At 44.3% G+C, this 21,974-nt stretch overlaps 1 protein-coding gene across 2 annotated transcripts in view; it reads left to right on the top strand.

Annotated features, from left to right (window-relative positions):
* The window catches only part of LOC147201974 (glypican-5-like), a 60,532-nt gene that overhangs the window by 1,939 nt on the left and 36,619 nt on the right, over positions 1–21,974 (top strand). For both annotated transcript variants that reach the window (XM_086116391.1, XM_086116390.1), the window contains exon 2: positions 4,839–5,000. In XM_086116391.1, the coding sequence (XP_085972517.1) occupies positions 4,839–5,000 (162 nt within the window). The remainder of the gene's footprint in view (positions 1–4,838; positions 5,001–21,974) is intronic.

Raw genomic sequence — 21,974 nt, 5'->3', positions numbered from 1 at the left:
TGGCCTGATATCTTTGGGGCTATCTTAAGGACAGAGTCTACGCAGGGAAACCAGAACCATCACGGAACTCAAGAAAGCCATCAGGGTTGAGATGAGAGCCATTACCAATTCAGTCTGTAAGAACGTCATGGACAACTTCGTGCTGCGCCTCAAGAAATGCACGGAGCTAAATGGAGGCCGTCTAGAACATATGCTGTAGAACGGAGAAAAAAAGGCCAAAGACCCTAGTGTTTTGATGTGATGTTTTGAATATAATAAACTAGTCATGGTCAAAGTTTCATTTCATTCTGACAAAACACTAAGAAACGGGGCCTAATTAGAGGCGGGGCCCGTTTTTTTTTTTTGCTCAGCCTGTGTATAAAAAAAAAAAAAAAAAAAAATCCTCGTCTAACCCCACCTCGGGTGGTGTCCGTCCCTCATTCAGCTCGGGTCCTCTACCAGAGGCCAGGAAGCTTGAGGGTTCTGCGCAGTATTCTTGCTGTTCCCAGCACTGCACATTTCTGGACTGAGATGTCCGATGTTGTTCCCGGGATCTGTTGCAACCACTCATCTAGTTTGGGGGTCACTGCCCCGAGTGCTCCGACCACCACAGGCATGACTGTCACCTTTACCTTCCAGGCTCTCTCCAGCTCCTCTCTGAGCCCTTGGTATTTCTCGAGTGTCTCGTGTTCCTTCTTTCTGATGTTTCCATCACTTGGGACCGCTACATCCACTACAACAGCTTTCCTCTGCCCTTTATCTATGATCACGATATCTGCTCCTGAGCAGCCAGGATGAGTGCCTCTGTGCTGTCCTTCAGGCCAGCCCTCTCTAGCCACTGATAGGACTTCTTGAGATCGGCCACTTCAGTTATGGTCCGGTGGTACATCCCGTGCAGGGGCTTGTCCTCCCATGATGGTCCCTCTTCCAACGCCTCATACTCTGTTCCCCATTGTCTGAGACATTCTCTGAGTACGTCATCCGTTGGAGCCTTCTCCTTGATGTATTCATGGAGCTTGGATGTTTCATCCTGGACAGTGGCTCTCACACTCACTAGTCCCCGGCCTCCTTCCTTTCGGCTTGCGTACAGTCTCAGGGTGCTGGATTTGGGATGGAACCCTGCATGCATGGTTAGGAGCTTTCGGGTCTTAACGTCCGTGGTCTGAATCTCTTCCTTTGGCCACCTTATTATTCCTGCAGGGTATCTGATCACTGGCAGGGCATAGCTGTTTATTGCCCGGGTCTTATTCTTGCCATTGAGCTGGCTTCTTAGGACTTGCCTCACTCGCTGGAGGTATTTGGCCGTAGCCGCTTTCCTTGTTGCCAGTTCGAGGTTGCCATTGGCTTGTGGTATACCGAGGTACTTGTAGCTGTCCTCAATGTCTGCTATTGTTCCTTCAGGGAGTGAGACCCCTTCAGTGCGGACTACCTTTCCTCTCTTAGTCACCATCCGACTACATTTCTCAAGCCCGAATGACATCCCGATGTCGCTGCTGTAGATCCTGGTTGTGTGGATCAGGGAGTCTATGTCCCTTTCGCTGTTAGCATACAGCTTTATGTCATCCATGTAGAGGAGGTGACTGATTGTAGCTCGATTTCTGAGGCGGTATCCATAGCCTGTCTTGGTGATTACTTGGCTTAGGGGGTTGCAGAACAGCAGTGGGGAGAGTGCATCACCTTGGTATATGCCACATTTGATGGACACTTGGGTAAGTGGCTTGCCATTGGCTTCAAGTGTGGTTTTCCACATCCTCATCGAGTTCGCAACGAAGGCTCTTAGGGTCCTGTTCACCTTATACAACTCCAAGCATTCAGTGATCCATGTATGTGGCATCGAGTCATAGGCTTTCTTGTAATCAATCCAGGCTGTGCACAGGTTGGTACGTCGGGACCTGCAGTCTTGTGCGACTGTTCTGTCAACCAGGAGCTGATGTTTGGCTCCTCTGGTATCTCTACCAATGCCCTTCTGTGCTTCGCTCATGTATTGATCCATGTGTCCACTTATCTTAGCCGCAATGATGCCTGACATGAGCTTCCATGTTGTGGAGAGACAGGTTATTGGCCGATAGTTGGATGGGACTGCACCCTTTGAGGGATCCTTCATGATCAGGATCGTTCGCCCTTCGGTTAGCCATCCTGGGTGAGTCCCATCCCTCAGCAGCTGGTTCATTTGTGCTGCTAGGCGCTCATGGAGTGCTGTGAGTTTCTTTAGCCAGTAGGTGTGGACCATGTCCGGGCCTGGTGCTGTCCAGTTCTTCATATCTGAGACTCTTTCCTGTATGTCTGCCACTGTTATGGTAACTGGGTTCTGTTCAGGGAGGTTGCTGTGCTCCTCTCTCAGGGTCACCAGCCATTGTGCACTGCTGTTATGTGCAACCTCCTTCTCCCATATGCCTTTCCAGTACCTTTCAGTTTCCAGTCTTGGTGGGTCAGCTCTGTTGTTAGGACCCTGCCATGAGCGTACACTTTCGCAGGTTGTGTTGCGAACAGCCTGTTTATTCGTCTGGCCTCATTCTCTTTCGTGTACCGCTTTAGGCAGCTGGACAAGGCTTGGAGCCTTTGTTTGGCAGTTTCGAGTGCTTCAGGTATGGTCATCTGGATGTACCTCTCGGGTATCGGCGTTTTCATCACCTTTTCATATATATATATATATATATATATATATATATATATGTATATACAGTATATATCACATCATTGCGGCTAAGATGAGTGGACACATGGATCAATACATGAGCAAACCACAGAAGGGCATTGGTAGAGATACCAGAGGAGCCAAACATCAGCTCCTGGTTGACAGAACAGTCGCACAAGAATGCAGGTCCCATATACCAACCTGTGCACAGCCTGGATTGATTACAAGAAAGCCTATGACTCGATGCCACATACATGGATCACTGAATGCTTGGAGCTGTATAAGGTGAACAGGACCCTAAGAGCCTTCGTTGCGAACTCGATGAGGATGTGGAAAACCACACTTGAAGCCAATGGCAAGCCACTTACCCAAGTGTCCATCAAATGTGGCATATACCAAGGTGATGCACTCTCCCCACTGCTGTTCTGCATAGGATTGAACCCACTAAGCCAAGTAATCACCAAGACAGGCTATGGATACCGCCTCAGAAATCGAGCTACGATCAGTCACCTCCTCTACATGGATGACACAAAGCTGTATGCTAAGAGCGAAAGGGACATAGACTCCCTGATCCACACAACCAGGATATACAGCAGCGACATCGGGATGTCATTCGGGCTTGAGAAATGTAGTTGGATGGTGACTAAGAGAGGAAAGGTAGTCCGCACTGAAGGGGTCTCACTCCCTGAAGGAACAATAGCAGACATTGAGGACAGCTACAAGTACCTCGGTATACCACAAGCCAATGGCAACCTTGAACTGGCAACAAGGAAAGCGGCTACGGCCAAATACCTCCAGCGAGTGAGGCAAGTCCTAAGAAGCCAGCTCAATGGCAAGAATAAGACCCGGGCAATAAACAGCTATGCCCTGCCAGTGATCAGATACCCTGCAGGAATAATAAGGTGGCCAAAGGAAGAGATTCAGACCACGGACGTTAAGACCCGAAAGCTCCTAACCATGCATGGAGGGTTCCATCCCAAATCCAGCACCCTGAGACTATACGCAAGCCGAAAGGAAGGAGGCCGGGGACTAGTGAGTGTGAGAGCCACTGTCCAGGATGAAACATCCAAGCTCCATGAATACATCAAGGAGAAGGCTCCAACAGATGACGTACTCAGAGAATGTCTCAGACAATGGGGAACAGAGGATGAGGTGCTGGAAGAGGGACCATCATGGGAGGACAAGCCCCTACACGGGATGTACCACCGGACCATAACTGAAGTGGCTGATCTCAAGAAGTCCTATCAGTGGCTAGAGAGGGCTGGCCTGAAGGACAGCACAGAGGCACCCATCCTGGCTGCTCTGAGCAGGCCCTGAGCACCAGAGCCATTGAGTCCCAGATATATCACACCAGACAAGACCCAAGGTGTAGGTTGTGCAAAGAGGCACCTGAGATGATCCAACACATAACTGCAGGGTGTAAGATGCTGGCAGGGAAAGCCTACATGGAACGCCATAACCAGGTGGCTGGCATAGTCTACCGAAACATCTGTGCGGAGTATGGACTGGAAACCCCAAGGTCAAAATGGGAAACACCTCCGAAGGTGGTGGAGAATGACAGAGCGAAGATCCTGTGGGACTTCCAGATCCAGACTGACAAGATGGTAATGGCGAACCAACCAGATATCGTGATCATAGATAAAGGGCAGAGGAAAGCCGTTGTAGTGGATGTAGCGGTCCCAAGTGATGGAAACATCAGAAAGAAGGAACACGAGAAACTCCAGAAATACCAAGGGCTCAGAGAGGAGCTGGAGAGAGCCTGGAAGGTAAAGGTGACAGTCGTGCCTGTGGTGGTCGGAGCACTCGGGGCAGTGACCCCCAAACTAGATGAGTGGTTGCAACAGATCCCGGGAACAACATCGGACATCTCAGTCCAGAAATGTGCAGTGCTGGGAACAGCAAGGATACTGTGCAGAACCCTCAAGCTTCCTGGCCTCTGGTAGAGGACCCGAGCTGAATGAGGGACGGACACCACCCGAGGGGTGAGACGAGGATTTATATATATATATACTGTATATATATATATATATATATATATATATACACGCTGACTCAAGATGCCCAGACTAATACTGTATTCTGTAATGCTGCTCACAGACAAATCTACACGAAAATAAACACACAATTTTTTTTTCTTGTGCCTAATATTTTGTGATGATGTTAAGCATTTGCATTTGTCTGACCACAAAAAGCTAATTATTAATCTGTTTCCTCGTTCACTCAGATGATTCTCTAAAAGTGTGTGTCCACTCTGGGCCGGGGTGCTGCACCAGTAAGATGGAGGAGAGTTACATGGCTGCTGTTCGCAGTGAAACTCAGCAGAAGATTCGATCCTACAGCTTTGAGCTGAAGTACCTGATTGCTGGACAGAGCAAAGCCTATCAAGGTGAGGAAGACTTTCGCACTCAGTTATAAATAAAATATGCATCCATCAATTGTCTATAGTACCGTATTTTCACGACCATTCGGCGCACCGTATGTTTGGGCGCAGTCTCATTAATGGGTGCTATTTCTGTATTTTACACATAGACAAAACGCACTGTATTATTGGGCGCAGTTTTAAAGTGGTAAATCATACGTCAGCTTAAACATACGGCATGCATGCGTGCACGCTAAAAACACGTTAGCTTGAAGCATACGGTAGCATGCCAAGACATACAGATACAAGCTAAAAACACGTTTTTAAAAAGGCAACGGAAGCAAAACTGAGTTCCGTTGTATTTTATTTAGCCATCGTACAATGTACTCACGTTTTTCGATCAATCATCACCCAGAAATCTATCAAAGTCCTCATCCTCTGTATCAGAATTGAACACTTGTGGAAGTAACGGTAATCCATCAAAAACGCCGTGTTCCCTCTCGTTGTCAGAGTCACTCTCATTGCCATGTGGCTCCACAGAAATGATGCCGGCTTTGCCAAAAACTCAAACAACAGTGCAAGCAGACACGTTCGTCCAAGCAGCCAAAATCCATTCGCAAATTGTGGCGTAACTCGCCCAGCGCTGCCTCTCACTCTTTGTAAAGTTGCCATCGATCATCCATTGTTCCCATGCCGTTCGCAACTTTACTTTGAACGCCCGGTCGCAACTTTACTTTGAACGAAGTTCTTTAGTCAAGCCTCCGGGAATAACGGCAAGCTCAGAGTTCATTTGCTTGACTTGGTTTTTCACCGCTGCTGTGAGATGGGCACGCATGCCAAAAGCATAACCGATGGCTTGAAGTTTGAACTGAGCTTCGTAGGCGTGTCTCTTTGTATAATTTATTTTCGGGGGTTCTTAGAAACCAAAACCGAAGTTGTTTTGCAACAATGCACATAGCCACACTCTATACAGGTGTTGGTACCTGCTTGGGACGTCCCTTTAGCGTCCACTTACACGCCCACCCTTCACTGATTGGCCGACTTCTTTGCCGCATGCCTGTCCACAGTCACTTCCGCCTTTTCTCTATATAAACAGCGTGTCGGCTGTCAGTCAGGTTTTGGAACTCAGCGCATACACAAGACGCTCCGCATCATAAGGCGTCCTGTCCATTTTGGAGAAAATTTAAGACTTTTAATGGCGCCTTATAGTCGTGAAAATACGGTACTTATCCTCATGATGGCCACGGGTGAGTTGCAGCCTATGCCAGGGGACTATGGGCCAGAGGTGGGTTAGATCCCGTACTGGTCACCAGCCAATCGCGGCATACACAGACAAATGACCATTAATGCTCACAATCACACCAATGGATAGTTTGCAGCGTTCAATTACCGTACATGCATGTTGTAGAAATGTGGGTGGAAGCAACGCAAATATGGGGAAAACTTTCAAACTCAGAGATTTGAACAACCAACCACAGAAGGGTGGGGCAGAAGTCTTAACCATGAGACTATCATGCAGCATGACTAAAACATATCCGCAATCGATGAAATATTTTGATTATCAGGATTTGTTATCCCTTAGAATAAATTCATGGACGTTTTTGCTTTAATAGATGATAATTGACAGGCACAGTCAATGTATCAAGTGAGCTCAGCGACATCGGATTTTTGTGCTTTCACAATTCTGTCAAGAGCTTGCGGGGCTCTTTATCATGCTGACTTTGTGTGTCCATCATGAAATAGCTAGTTTATGTCAGGTTTATGGTGTGAGGCCAGTTTATTTAGTGAGGCGCCACAGTGGCTAGCCAAACAAACAAGTGATGCCCGATGCTGTTTGAGTGAGCAAACTCTCAGGGAGAAGGGAAGTGGAAAACGTTGTTACTATCTTTCTCTTTGCTTTCTGTGTCAATCTGCATCTGAGGCTGCGATAATTAGGTTTTGTTCGTGACCAATGAGAATGCGAGGGCTGAAGAATGTTTACATTCAGTGCGTATCCCCACTAAAGTGTTGTTGTCAGGGGTAACAGCCAGTCTCTAACGGCCTGCTTTGAATAGGAGGGAGAATACCCTGCTTGTCCACTTGTCTCTTAGCACTATTCACCGGTGAGTGTGTATGTGCGTTTGTGTGTGCGAAAGAGCGATATGCTTGGGGTGCACATATTATTAAAGGGTTAGCCTTGATGAGGCCCAGACAGACATAGCAAACATGTTCCACTCTTTGTCCTTTTTTTATCTCGCCTGCTCGTCTCAGCTGGTATTCAGACATCCTGGAGAACTAAACTATCCATGGAAAATGCTCGGACATAAGACTAAATTTTGGCTTATCTACTGACATCTACCATCAACAAAGCTCCACTAGCAGATGTTTTCTCTTCCAACAATTGCTATTATTGCCAAACACCAGGGGGGTGGGGGGGGCACTAGGTTTGATGGATATGGGGAGGGCACAACCCCCAGGAGATGCACAGGATGTGAGGGAGCACGTGAGCACAAGTTTTACAAACAGCTACAGTGATAATTTTACAGTTTACCACCAGCGAGTCCCAGGGACTCGCTGATCAGAAAAGTACGAGTCCCATTATGCATTTCGAAAGTCCCAAATTTCGAATTCTGAAATGGTCTACTTATTCAATTGTATATGATAATAACACAAACAACAACAACATACTGTATACATACAATTATAAATGAATGCTGCAAACATTTAAATAATTCAGTAGCAGGCCTGAGGATTTCTGAAATTCATGGTAACCGTTTTTCGGTTTCGTCGGATTACCCAATGGGAAACCGCGGGAACTAATTTTAGGTTCCGTAAATGTTCATCATGGGAACCCATTTTTGGCCTGTGTGTGTGTGTGTGTGTCTCGTAGTTTTTTTTTTTTTGTTTTGACTGAGAAATTTCCTTGCATCCCAAAAACGCACATTATTTGGAACTGTGCTTCCCGTGGGAAAATTGTGCGTCTAGGACGCGGGATGCAGAGGTAACGAGATGGCTGCAGCTAACAAATACAGAGAAATTGTGTTTCCATGTTTTTGGAAAAATGTAACAAATTTACAGTACCGTGTAAGTTTTAACCCACCATTAAATCAGTATTGTTTTCCACAAACATAGGAACTATGTTCATTTATTATTATTATCTGTGATGATCTTATCCTAGGGCGGCCCGGTAGTCCAGTGGTTAGCACGTCGGCTTCACAGTGCAGAGGTAGCGGGTTCGATTCCAGCTCCGGCCTCCCTGTGTGGAGTTTGCATGTTCTCCCCGGGCTTGCGTGGGTTTTCTCCGGGTGCTCCGGTTTCCTCCCACGTTCCAAAAACATGCATGGCAGGCTGATTGGACACTCTAAATTGTCCCTAAGTGTGAGTGTGAGCGCGCATGGTTGTTCGTCTCTGTGTGCCCTGCGATTGGCTGGCAACTGATTCAGGGTGTCCCCCGCCTACTGCCCGAAGACGGCTGGGATAGGCTCCAGCACCCCCCGCGACCCTAGTGAGGATCTAGCGGTTCGGAAAATGGATGGATGGATGGATGGATCTTATCCTATATGAGATTATTTTCTGATGTAAAATGGGTGACTTGGCTCAACAGAGATTGGAAAACCCTGATTAAATGATTATTGTCCCAAATAAAAACACAAGTTATTAAATGTGTCATACAGAAGAAAATGTACATTAGATATGAGGTGTCATAATTCATATCCAACACATAGGATAAGCTCAGCTCAACAGATGTGCTTAAAAGTCACCCACCGTGCCACATGCAGTGTCATGTGGAGCATGTGATATTTTTCTTGCATACTTTGATGCTAGAAGTCTAAGAATGCACAACAGTCAGTGTCACTTATTTGTGCTCGTTTGACATGACGCGTGGTGGACTTTCTCCAAGTTTGAGTGATAGTTTTATGATATAAATTTGTGGTGATTTTGCATGTTTTAAACCTACTTAAAGTATGAAAGTAAAACTAAAGCAAGGGAAAAATGTGTTGAAGTGGAAGTCAAGTCAAACATTTTCTTTTCAATATGTTCTCTGTGGCCTATTAGTCTAAATACAGTTTTCTGATTATCTTGCATTTGTGGAATAACACTGAACCAGATGAATCCACTCCACCCCAAAATTTTTTATTTGACTTGAAGGACAAATGCTTGGGCTGTATTACAGGGGACTCGGTCCAAACACGAACCAGGTGGAGTGTGGATCCCAAAAATGCAGACTCAGAAAAATTGTGTTAGACAATTATTTATAGAAGAACAAAAGACCTGACAAAGTATTCACAGAAATCAAAACAAAAAGCGCTTGCAAACCGCAAGGTAAATTTGACAACTGAAAGTGCACAAAACAAAATGTCAAGAATCCAAACACGCAAAACAAAAATTTCTCCAATAACCGTTGAAGTACCTTTCTCACATGCTGCCAATGCTGTTGAACAATTTTGGAAAAAAAAATCAAAATATCGTCTGGATAAACAAAACAGTAAAACAGTAAACCGCTATTGTCGAAGCATCCCCCCTCATGGTCGAAATGGCAAAAAAAGAAATTGAAAAAATCTGTGCTTTGCTTCGTGGAATGTCCACAAACTGTTGGACCTGGCTGACACCCCTGACGGCTCCCACTGGAGGACAGCACTTGTGGCCATGGGGCACGCAAGATATGACATCAACATTGCAGCTCTCTGCGAGACCAGACTACATGGACAGGACTCTGTGACAGAAGGTGGTGCAAGGGTGTACATTCTTCTGGAATGGGGTCCCTGAAGGCACTTGCCGTAACCAGGGAGTTGGCTTTACTGTAAAGTGCCAACTGCTGCAGCGCATTTCGGAATCCCCTATTGACATCAATGAAAGGCTCATGGAGCATTCCCCTGCCAAAGGAACGCTTCACCATACTCATCAGTGCTTACACACTAACTCTGGATGCCGAGTACAACATCAAGGATTTCTATAAAGCTCTGGACACCATCCTGCAGAAAACACCGGCTACGGACCAGCTCATAGTAATGGGAGACTTCAATGCTGGGTGGACACAGCATTGAAGTTGGAGCAAAGTTATTGGCCAGTGAGTGGGGAAAATGAACATCAATAGGCTTCGACTCCTCTCCCTCATTGCACAACATCAGCTGGTCATCACTCATATCTTCCAGAAGAAGAACAGGTTTAAGACCACCTGGCAGCATCCCCGCTGTGATTGTCCGGCAAAAGGACATACACGATGGCCTCACCACCCGTGTCATGTGCGGAGCTGAGAGCTGTACTGACCACCTCATGGCCAGACCCAAACTCCTCATGAGCATTCAACCTCGTGGTACAAGGACAGCTCCCAATAAAAGGTTCAACTATGCAGTATTGAACAGCACCATCACCAAAGCCAACCTTTGGCGGCTCCTTGCTGAAAATCTCAACAAGATCCTGGAGTAATTAGTTGACTGGCCAGCTCTGCACCAGGCTATCCATAGTGCACCCTTGGAGGTGCTTCGCCAGTCAAGGAAACGCCACCAGGATTGGTTTGACTGCAACTCCACTGAGATACAAACACCTGTAAAACCGAAGCATGAGGCCCACAAAGTTCTCCTGACCTGCCCTACATTTCTCACCTGGAAAGCCACCTTTACCTTTGCACCAAGAGCAGCAAAAAAGCATCATCATCATCGACTATGCAACAGGGTCTTCAAAAAACGAAACCTGCTGTGTACAACGCAGTATGCCAGCCAATCGCATGTCACACTTAGATAAACAACCATTTGCACTCACATTCACACCTAAAGACAATGTAGAATGTTCGATTAACGTACTGTGCATATTTTTGTCGGGCGTGGGAGGAAACCAGAGTACCCTGAGAAAAAACATGCAGGAACGGGAAGAACATGCAAACCCCACATAGGAGTGCCGAGCCTGGTTTCAAACCTTGGAGCTCTGTGCTATGAGACGGATGTGCAAACTGGTCAAATTTCAAATATCACATACAGGCCTCCAAATTAGTTTGCAAAATTGAATCACAGCCTGTTGCTTGCCAGCAAATCATGGGATGTCTTGCTAAGTACCTTTGTCAAGTTTGACGGTGTGTTTTTGAAACCCATGAGGTGGTGGCACCTCAATTCAGTGTGCAAAGTTTGCAGCACATTCGAAATTAGTTATTTGCCACTCCTCAAATACAACCAGCGATGTGCCATGGTTTGCTGGCCTTTCTGGCTACACAGACGGACATTTTACTGGATAAGCTACTGGCGAGTTTCATTGATTTGTTGATTTGCATCACGTGCAAGTGCAGTGCACTGCGTACAACAGTGTGTCGAAATGTGATATGTTTATACTTGTCATCCAACCACAATCAAAATAATTTGACCGATCCTATGATAAACTGCAATGAACGCAATCCAAAATGAAATTGTAACAGTTTTGTTGTTGTTGTTATTGTTTTTTGTCTGTGTGTAAAGAGTAGAAAGTACAGATATTTACAAAAAAAGTAGAGTAGAAGTACAAGGTAGGCTGAAAAATAACTATTCCATGAAATATAGTTACCCCAAATTTCTCCTTAAGTAAGATAAAGTGTTTTTACTTGATTACTTGACACCTCTGTACGCATGTTGAAGGGGCATCTGTGGGGATAGAGGGGGCATACATTTTGACAAAGGTACACGTCTTCCATCTTTACATGATAAACAAAATGTGTCACAAGAACGTCCTTGTTAGTTTTTGTTTTGGTCCCTTGTCAAAAGCTCATTTAGGTTCCATCTTTACACTTGATTGTTAAGATTACTTTCGATCTTGTTTGTTAGAAAGACTGCAAAGTGACTGCTTGGAATAGGCTATTGCTGACAAAATGTTTGATTTGAAGACCCTAGACCAGGGGTCACCAAGATCTTTTGAATCTGAGATCTACTTCTTGGGTACTAATTCATTTGTCTACCGGTTTCATACAGACTTCTGATATAACAAACTCGCTCTCAAGCTGTCTTCAATTGTATGTTATTTTTAATACTTCATGACAATCAGAGGCAATCAGTGGTGAGCATATCCGCTTCAAAGTGCTGAGGTTGGGTCTTCCAAACCATGCTTTGGCCTTTCTGTGTGTCATTTGCATATTCCCCGCCCCCTGCTTGTTTGAGCTTCCTCTCACTTTCCCCCAAAAAGGAATGCAAGGTTACTTGAAGAGTTTTTTTATGCCTATCTTGACTGTTGAAGAGTTCAGTGACCTTGATGCTGTTTGTGTTTGAGTACAACTAATTTCTGACTAGTTGTTGCAAACTAATTTGGAGGCCTGTATGTGACCTCGCCCAAAGCAAGCTAGGATAGGCTCAAGTTCATCCGTGACCCTATTGAGTATAAGTGCTACAGAAAATGAATGGCTGATCTTCATCTGTATGAAAATTGATCATGATAATGATTACGCCCAGTAATTATCAACCAATTTTTTACAAGGTTGCAAAGAGATATATATGACTATACAACATTTGAATTCTATTAATCTCTGCAAGTATTTCCATTTCCAAATGATCACTTTGACAACATGTGTAGGAAATAACAATGTGCCATTGCTGGTGAGCTATTTGTAGAATGGGCCTGCCCGCTACTCCTGTCGTCGTTTGTGGCACCTGTGTATAGGCACCCACCACGTTGGTTACCCTTGCCCAAGACAAAGCTTCTGCTTAATGTAATTTGTCGTGGTGGGGCTTACCTAAACTTTTTAGGCTTTCTGATTAGTTGTTGTTGACGTGATTAAAAAAGCTAAATTCAACAACAAGACTTTTGGCCCTATTTGATCCGATTCATTTGTAGCGACCTCAGTGTTCCTCAACAGATTAGCTGACTCGCAACGAATCCCCTTCTCCTAAACACGCTCATTATGGACCCAGTAAGTAACTGAGACATGCCCAGAGCGGTTGTATCAGGCTCTGTTTACACCCTGTCCAAATCCCTGGTGTCTGTGTGTGCATTTGTGCGTGTGCTTGTGTATATGCTGTCTGCATGTGTTTCATTTTGCACTGAAAGAGCCCATTGCCCTATCCCCCACATCACAGCTGTCATTCAATCCCCGAGACTGGAGACAAGGTCACATGACCGGCGGAGTTTTAGCCTTGTCACTTGATGCTGTTTGTGTTTGAGTAAGTATTGCCAAGACATGGGCATGCAAACACATAAAGGCCAGACGTTCACACCCGGTACATAAGGCATTCAATCCTTGTCCCCGCAGTCTGAGTTTTATCTTCATTTAATTTCCCCTTCTTTTGATATAACCCTGTCTGTTCAGGTAATTTATTAACCTTATCAAAAGCGCAATCACAGGTTTAATATGCTGTTGTTGAAATGTGTTGATCTGTGTTTAAGCATGACAAATCTCTAATATGTGGATAGCCAGGTGGTTGCAGCTGTACAAAGTTGTTTGAACACTCAGACATGTTAACTGACCCATGACGTGCTGAAAGTCACGGATAAATAGGTGTCACCCCCCCCCCCCCCCCCTCCCAGTTGTCTGTGTGTTTGTCAAGATGCTATTGGTTTGACATCAGCAAGTTCAAATGGCAAGTTTCAAACATAGACAAGCACCATCGGCATACACCATCATTGCAGATGGGAGGGCACGGCGCACTGTGTTAGTCGTAAAAAAATACTGCAGGTCATGCGATTGGGCTCACTATCACATCTCTATTAATAATAATGGGTTGTAAAAATTTGCAACAAAACGAATTAAGATGTAAATTAGTTTGGATTATTTTTTTCGGTGGATACACCGAAAAAAATGTGTGTTGAAATTACTCAGTTTTATTTTGCCAAGGGGTTGCATGAAATAAAATCATCTGAATCCAGAAATATTTTTTAAAGTAATAGTTGAAAAAATTACAATAATTTGAAGGTGGGCCTTCCAGGGTTAGTCAGATATGCAGGAAGGAAATTCAATATTCATTTAAATGCAGATGACACATATCATAACAATGACTGTGACGTGTGTGACAGTTATTTTGATTAAATATAGTTTCCAGTAAAAAACTTTTTTTTCACTGGATAACTATAAATGTGAGTTATTTTACAAAAACAACCAAAATAAAAAATGGACTACTTTATTTACATTACAAAACCAAACTGTTGTGGTGTATTAAAAAAATTAAATTGATAATCTATCTAAAAGAAGCTACATTTTATTGAGAGCCTTGACCACATTGTCAACTGCAATACATTTGTTTCATAACTGCTAATGCATTGACAGCATTGTGTTAGTATTATCTGTAAGAAGCATGATTTTCCAAAGAGTTTAAAATTACTGTCATGAAACTTCATTTAATGTACTACAGAATAATATTTAGCTTGATTCATTACAGTTTTCAAGTAGCTTCCCTAACCCTGTCAATCAGTTGACTCACACGTTTAGTACAGTACCCAACAATTGGATTCATCAGCTCACAGCGGGAGCTGCCGTGGGCCGTGGCCGCAGTCCCGCCCCATGGGTCGCAAGTCACTTTGCGTGCAGGGTCCAAAGAGCTTGAAAGCAAACTGCCCTCCAAAACTGTAGGGGAAGCCTGAGAGCAGGATCCCAACTGCTGTTCAAATCTCAGCTATTTTTAACCACCCATCAAGTAGATTTAATCCAGCCTTAACTTTAACGGCACTCTTATGTTGTTCAAAACTCGGTTATCTTTAATTAGCTGTAGATGATAAAGTTAACACATATAAGGATCAGCGCACATTTTTTAACAGTGTGATTAACTCTCAAGATGGTCATAGAAAGATATTAAGGCATGCATATAATAATATATCAAACACAGCTTCCAAGACGGGCACCAGTTGGTGTTTCGTCATTTTATTGCTGGTACTGTTAACAGCTCACATTTTTTCATAAATATGACTGGGATGATTTATCATGAAATATATTTATTTACCAAATAATGTCAAATTTCAAATGTATTCAAAATTAAGGTTGTTGTGCGGGTCTGATTAGGAGTATACCACTTGATTATACTTTTCAGTGTGATGGTTACTCAGTACCACTCAATTGTAGTTAATACATACTTAGATGGATACTTAAGATTTTTGATGAAAGAAAACAATGTGGACAAGAAAGATCAATGTTAATGTTTTCACATGTTTCAGTACATATTTGTTTGTGCTTTATCAATTATTTACAAAAGCATTGAACCAATATATATGTACGTTGAGGGGTTCATTGTTTTTCAGTGGATGGCTCTTCTTTACGAATGACAGATGGAGAGATGGAATCCTTTAATGCAGTTTATTAAAAAGGAGAAAGAAAAAAAAAACGTCGGCACCTCCGAATGGATGAACGAGAGCACAACCCCCCTTCAGTCACGAAAACACTTCCTGCTTCTCTTTCGCCAATCAGACGCAAGCAACATAAGAATGTTTCAACAATTATTAAACAGAATATAATTTAGATAACTATAACATAAAATAATATAATGCTCAAATATAAAATGAAAATAATTAATAATTTAACATAAGCTTAGATATATACCATTCATTTCCCCCCCAAAACTTGAGTCCAGCGTACAGTACTTCTCGAAAACACCGTATACTTTGATCTATGTACATTACACGGGAATAATTACTCAAATATTGTATGTTACATACATTTAGGTGGAAATGATAATTTTTGGGTATCGAAAAGACTCTAAATATAAAGTTTGCCGCAGATGGTGCAAAGTTCAAAGTCGGTAGTTAAAAATGCGTGGAGGTTGTAATCCATCCATTTTCCGATCCGCTTATCCTCACAAGGGTCACGGGGGGTGGCAGAGCCTATCCCAGCCATCTTCGGGCATTAGGTGGAGTACACCGTGAACTGGTTGCTAGCCAATCACACTGCACACAGAGACAAATAACCATCCATGCTCACACTCACACCTAGGGACAATTTTCAGAGAGTTCAATCAGCCTGCCATGCATGTTTTTGGAATGTGGGAGGAAACCGGAGTACCCGGAGAAAACCCACGCAAGCCTGGGGAGAACATGCAAACTCTACACAGGGTGGCCGGAGATGGAATTGAACCTGGTACCTCTGCACTGTGAGGTCAATGCGCTAACCACTCGACCACCAGGCCACCCGTGTAGATTGTAAACAGTCAAAATGTTATGTTAATGCCATGCAATATAAATGCATGCTACTGCGCTTATATTGCATGACATTTTGTAGAAGTGCTCGGAATTGTTTGGTTATCTCTTTTTTCACTAAACTGTAAGTAAACAAAATGAGAAATAGTGGCTTCCTGTACATTGGTACGAATCAGTGGCTTTCGCGGCTTTTCACGCCATTAAACAAGGGCGTGGTGGCCGGCGTGAATTTGGGGAAAATATGGTAATTTCGGGCATCGTGGCAGATGTTGTGTAACCAAGAGACTTCACGAAAACTCTCACAAGTGAGTGAGCAGACCGTAGCGGTTCAACCAGAAATAAAGGCAGCGGGAGACAGACCGGGGAAAATACACAGAATAATGAAAACACACCAGGGAGAAGACTTGCTAGTGGAGGGACTTGCTGACCAGGCTGACATCATATCAGGGCTGTCACATGTTTCTGTCTTTTAAAATATGCAGTACTTCAACCCTGAGAAAAAAACAAAACCCTGTGTGTTTATTCTAGGGTGCACAAATTGGCCAACTTCGCAAGCATTAGCCGTTCTTCTCAGGGCTGTGTAAACCGCTATGATAAACATTGTATACTCCCAGCAAAAATAATGTGTCAGGCATGACATCATAAAATGTTGAGATGTGTGTTATGTTTACATCTTAAAGAAAACTCTAACAGGGAGAGCACTAATTATTTCTTGACACCTGGTTACCATCCAGTCTGTTTAACATCGACTTTGTCACATTTGTAAAAGACCCAATAACTGATCATAAGATTATATTTGGAAGCTGACAAACTGCTGCTGTGATGCACACCTTCACCTTTGATTTTATAATGGCCAAGCTTGGTAGTAAAACACAATCTCCCATTTTACCTGTCATTGATCTGTTTGGTTATTGATTTTATTTGTAATTGGCAAATATGGGTATAATGGAAGCGAATAGACATCCCAAAGTGTTAGAATCGAATATGTATTCTTTTAAAAATCATTATTCTTATGTGTTACTACTGTCCACTTTGCTGTCGTAATTTCCAAACCTTTAAGAGTCCGGTAGCAAAGCAGACAGTTGCAGCAACACACATGAATAATAATTTCAAAAGAAAAAAAAATCTATCCGTGAATAAGTAAAAGTATTCACATTCTGCTCGAGTTCCCTGTCCCTCTTCATTTGCAGTTTCCCACTTTAATGTTTTCATGTATAATGTTCAAACTAATGTAAATATCAGACAAATATAACCCAAGAAAACAGTGTTTAAATTGTGATTTTATTTAATAGGAAAAAATAGTATTCAAAGCTATCTGGCTCAGTGTAAAAAAATGTATTGATCCCCTTGTAACTTTCAGGAATTCATTTTTTTTTTGAAAGCCGAGTTCATTTTGACAGACCACACCCATGCCAGATTATCTCCAGTTCAATCAAGAGAGCATTTAAATAGAGCCTTTCTCACAAACTGAAGTCTGCTAAAGTTTGAGAGTCTTCCACAAATGGAGAAAAAAATGGAACCATGGTGAACCTTCCGAAGAGCGCTAGACAAAAATGACCCCAAGAGCACAGCAACGACTCATCCATTGAAGGTCTCGGGGCATGTGCAGAGCCCAATTGCAGAGATTGGAGACAAATTGGCAGAAAGGATGATGATTTTATTGACCCAAAGGTGGTGGAGGTTCAAAGTGAGTGGTTCATTGTCAACATGGTGTAAAATACAGGACTGGCAGGCAAATTTGAGCAAGGCACAAATCAATTTGACGAATGCAAGTATCAAGGCAGGATGCAAATACCGTATTTTCCGCAGTATAACGCGCACCTAAAAGCGTTCCATTTTCCCAAAGACCGACAGTGCGCCCTATAATCCAATGCACCTTATGTATGGTGTTAGAGTCTCTTTATATCCCCCATTAAGTTGTTTCCCTGTTTGTGTTACTAGACCATTTAGTGGTGATTATTAGCAGGAACCAATTGTAACCTAAAAGGGTTCTGCCCGACACTAATTGACATGTGCATTTGCCAGCACCCACCCAAACAAACAGACAACTACTTTGTGAGCTCTGTGCAGCCATTATGAAATGAAGATAATACCACAAGCAGAGTTAACGACTGACTAAACGAAGGAAGAAGGAGACAAGCAAGACTTCTCAGGATATTTAGCCCCTTGTAGATGTGAGCCTTTTTTCAATCGTCTTCATAACCTTTGTCTTTCATTTATTGTTTTGTAATTCCATTTGTATTTTTTGCTGATCCGGGATTTGAATATGGGACAGCTCGCACCCAAAGAGAGAATCAGACCCTGACACCAATGAGCCACACACAAGTGAGTTGGTGTTATTATTCCCAGCGTAGACCTTTACAGATTGCCATTTTAATTTCAGGAAACTATTGTGATATAGTAACTCCCAGTTAAATATGGGCTCCTCTGGGATTTGAACCCTCTCGGACCCGAAGAGAAAAGCATACCACAAGAGCAACGAGCCACACCCAAGTAATGTAGTATTAGTTTTCCCAGTGTAGACTCTGACACATTTATTATAAGTTCAGGAAACTATTTTGATGTATTCAGTCCCAGTTAAATTCGAGCTCATCCGGAATTTGAACCTAGGACCTCTCGCACCCGAAGGGAGAATCATACCGCTAGACCAGGGGTGCCCATTACGTCAATCCTGATCTACCGGTAGATCTAAGACAGGTCCCAAGTAGATCCGAGGAGTGTCGAGGAGAAAAAAAAACACAACCAATTGTGTGTCTTTGTACATGTTAGTAATATATATTTTTTGTGTTAATGTACGCTGCACCCTAATCATCCTATCAGTCTCATTTTCACAAAAAATGTTTTAAAAATAAAATAAAGCAGGTAAATCTTGAATTTACGGTGGCGCATGATTACGTCACCGGAAGTTGTTTGCGCTCAGCAGTCTGCAATTGCAGCTTGTGATCAGAGCTGTTGCGTTCTATCTTTTATCGTCATTATTCTCATTCAGAGTTTGCTTCGTGTACAATTCACGAGGGCACGGGCAAAGAATAGGAATCTAGGAGGGCCCAGGGAAGCACTTTTAAACGGTACGTGTGAGCTACGATAGTTAACAGGCTGCAAAAGTGCATCGCATGCCTCAGTTTCAGGCTGTTTCTCATCATGGCGTGCATGTGTGTGTGTGTGTGCGTGTGTGTGCGCATGCGCGCGCGTGCCAGTAAGGGTAGATCCCGGGAGGTTAGTTGATCGAAAAGTAGATCTTCGGTCCAAAAAGTTTGGGCACCCCTGCGCTAGACCAACAAGCAACACCCAGGTGATTAGTTTTCCCAGTCTGGACTTTGACACATTGCCATTCTAATTTCAGGTAACTATTTTGATGTATAGTGGAGCCCAAGTAGATGATGGAATTGACGAATTGCACTTCGTGCCAAAGAACAGGGGGGAGGGGTGGGGTCCGTCACCGATATACATAAGTTTGGTTTTCTGCCAGCTTACTTGGAGGCCCAGCTTTGCTGCTTCTGTTTGGTATATCTACTTGGGCTCCACTATTACTAGCAGCGGCGATCTCAAGCCAGAGATTGACCGCAGACGCGCCCTCGCGGCCGCGGCAATGCAGTCACTGTGGCGGCCCCTCTGGCGCCACCACTCAGTGTCCCAAAAGACCAAGATGCGCATTTATAACTCAGCAGTTCTTCCCATCCTCCTGTATGGTGCAGAATCCTGGCCTTTAAACAAGACCCTGGCCAAGAGGATCGACGGCTTTGACAGCAGGTCACTCAGAACCATCTTGAACATCAGCTGGCACCTCCATGTTTCCAACTCAGACCTCCGAAAACGTACTCTTCATCCCCCTGCATCCCGACTGGCCGCTCAGAGGCGCATCCGTTGGATTGGACATCTCCTCCGATTACCCCCGGAACACCCAACTCGTGCCATCTTCTCATTTGATCCAGCGACAGCCGGCTGGAAAAGGCCACGCGGCAGACCCCACACCAGATGGCTTGATGTCATCAGAGAGGATCTCAAACACCAGGGCCTTACCCTAGAGGATGCAGCGGACCTGGCCCATGACCGTGGTCATTGGCGGGCCCTGGTGAAGCTGATCGGCTCTACGCACTGCGACGACCCAGCCGAATGAGACTGGGCCTCCGCATCGCAAGAGCATTTATTATTATTATTATTATTTTGATGTATTAAGTCCCAGTCAAATTCGGGCTCATCCGATTTCAAAACTCGCACCTACAGCAAGAATTATAGACCGAGAGACCAGTGGTTTTCAAGTGCTAATTTTCCCAGCGTTGCATTTGACACTTTGCCATTCAAAATTCAGGTATTTCGATCTATAAAGTCACAGGTAACTCAGGGCTCCTCCAGGATTTGAACCTGATACCTTTTTCATAATAAACGATAATCATACCCCTCGATCCAACATGCAGATCACTCAACGCTATTTTTTACCAGAGTTGACCTTTACCTATTGGCATTCTAATTTCACTAAATTACAGTACTTTGATTTACTGAGATGTGTAATCAAGGGCTCGTGCGGGAATTGAATCCAGGACCTCTCACACCCAAAGTGAGAATCGTACCCCGAGACCAGTGTTTCTCAAATAGTGGGGCGCGCTGCCAGGGGGGCTCATGCGACTCTGGGGAACATACTTTTTTTTTTTTGCAGAAGAAAATAGAATAAAGTGTGGCACCCTCATTGTCAGAGAGTGCGCAGGGAGTATTACTGTAGCTCTATGGTGTAGGGTTTTTGTTTGTTTGTCTTGTTTTGGGAGGTTTTGCACCGAGCAGGCCATATAAAGTGCAGTAAACAAAGCCTCAGGAGACCATATGACTTTTCTTAATCGGGATTTAAAGAAAGGTGGAAAAAGACAAAGCTAATGAGACAAAAGAAAGTGACCCGAAAGCTAAGAAGTCAAGGAAATGTGGGAAGCGTATGTAGCGCTTGGCTTCACTGTGACTACAGTGGGAGACGGACGAGGACGTGTTGACTGTGTCGAAAAATGCTGGCTGCGGACAGCATGAAGACAAATAAATCGAGGCGCCACTCAAAGACATCACACCTCAATCACGCTGATAAGCCGCTGCAAAACGTGCTCATCACAGCCATCAATAATCCTGACTTCCTCATATATATATATATATCGCATATCGCCCATCTCCGCTTTGTTCCTAAGAAGCCAGCTCAATGGCAAGAATAAGACCCGGGCAATAAACAGCTATGCCCTGCCAGTGATCAGATACCCTGCAGGAATAATAAGGTGGCCAAAGGAAGAGATTCAGACCACGGACGTTAAGACCCGAAAGCTCCTAACCATGCATGGAGGGTTCCATCCCAAATCCAGCACCCTGAGACTGTACGCAAGCCGAAAGGAAGGAGGCCGGGGACTAGTGAGTGTGAGAGCCACTGTCCAGGATGAAACATCCAAGCTCCATGAATACATCAAGGAGAAGGCTCCAACGGATGACGTACTCAGAGAATGTCTCAGACAATGGGGAACAGAAGATGAGGCGCTGGAAGAGGGACCATCATGGGAGGACAAGCCCCTACACGGGATGTACCACCGGACCATAACTGAAGTGGCCGATCTCAAGAAGTCCTATCAGTGGCTAGAGAGGGCTGGCCTGAAGGACAGCACAGAGGCACTCATCCTAGCTGCTCAGGAGCAGGCCCTGAGCACCAGAGCCATTGAGGCCCAGATATACCACACCAGACAAGACCCAAGGTGTAGGTTGTGCAAAGAGGCACCTGAGACGATCCAACACATAACTGCAGGGTGTAAGATGCTGGCAGGGAAAGCCTACATGGAACGCCATAACCAGGTGGCTGGCATAGTCTACCGAAACATCTGTGTGGAGTATGGACTGGTAACCCCAAGGTCAAAATGGGAAACACCTCCGAAGGTGGTGGAGAATGACAGAGCGAAGATCCTGTGGGACTTCCAGATCCAGACTGACAAGATGGTAATG

This window comes from Hippocampus guttulatus, chromosome 7 (genome assembly GCF_054856545.1).
Source record: "Hippocampus guttulatus isolate MCC_2025c chromosome 7, RoL_Hgut_1.0, whole genome shotgun sequence".
Lineage (NCBI taxonomy): Eukaryota > Metazoa > Chordata > Actinopteri > Syngnathiformes > Syngnathidae > Hippocampus > Hippocampus guttulatus.
This window is presented reverse-complemented; position numbering and strand designations above follow the sequence as displayed.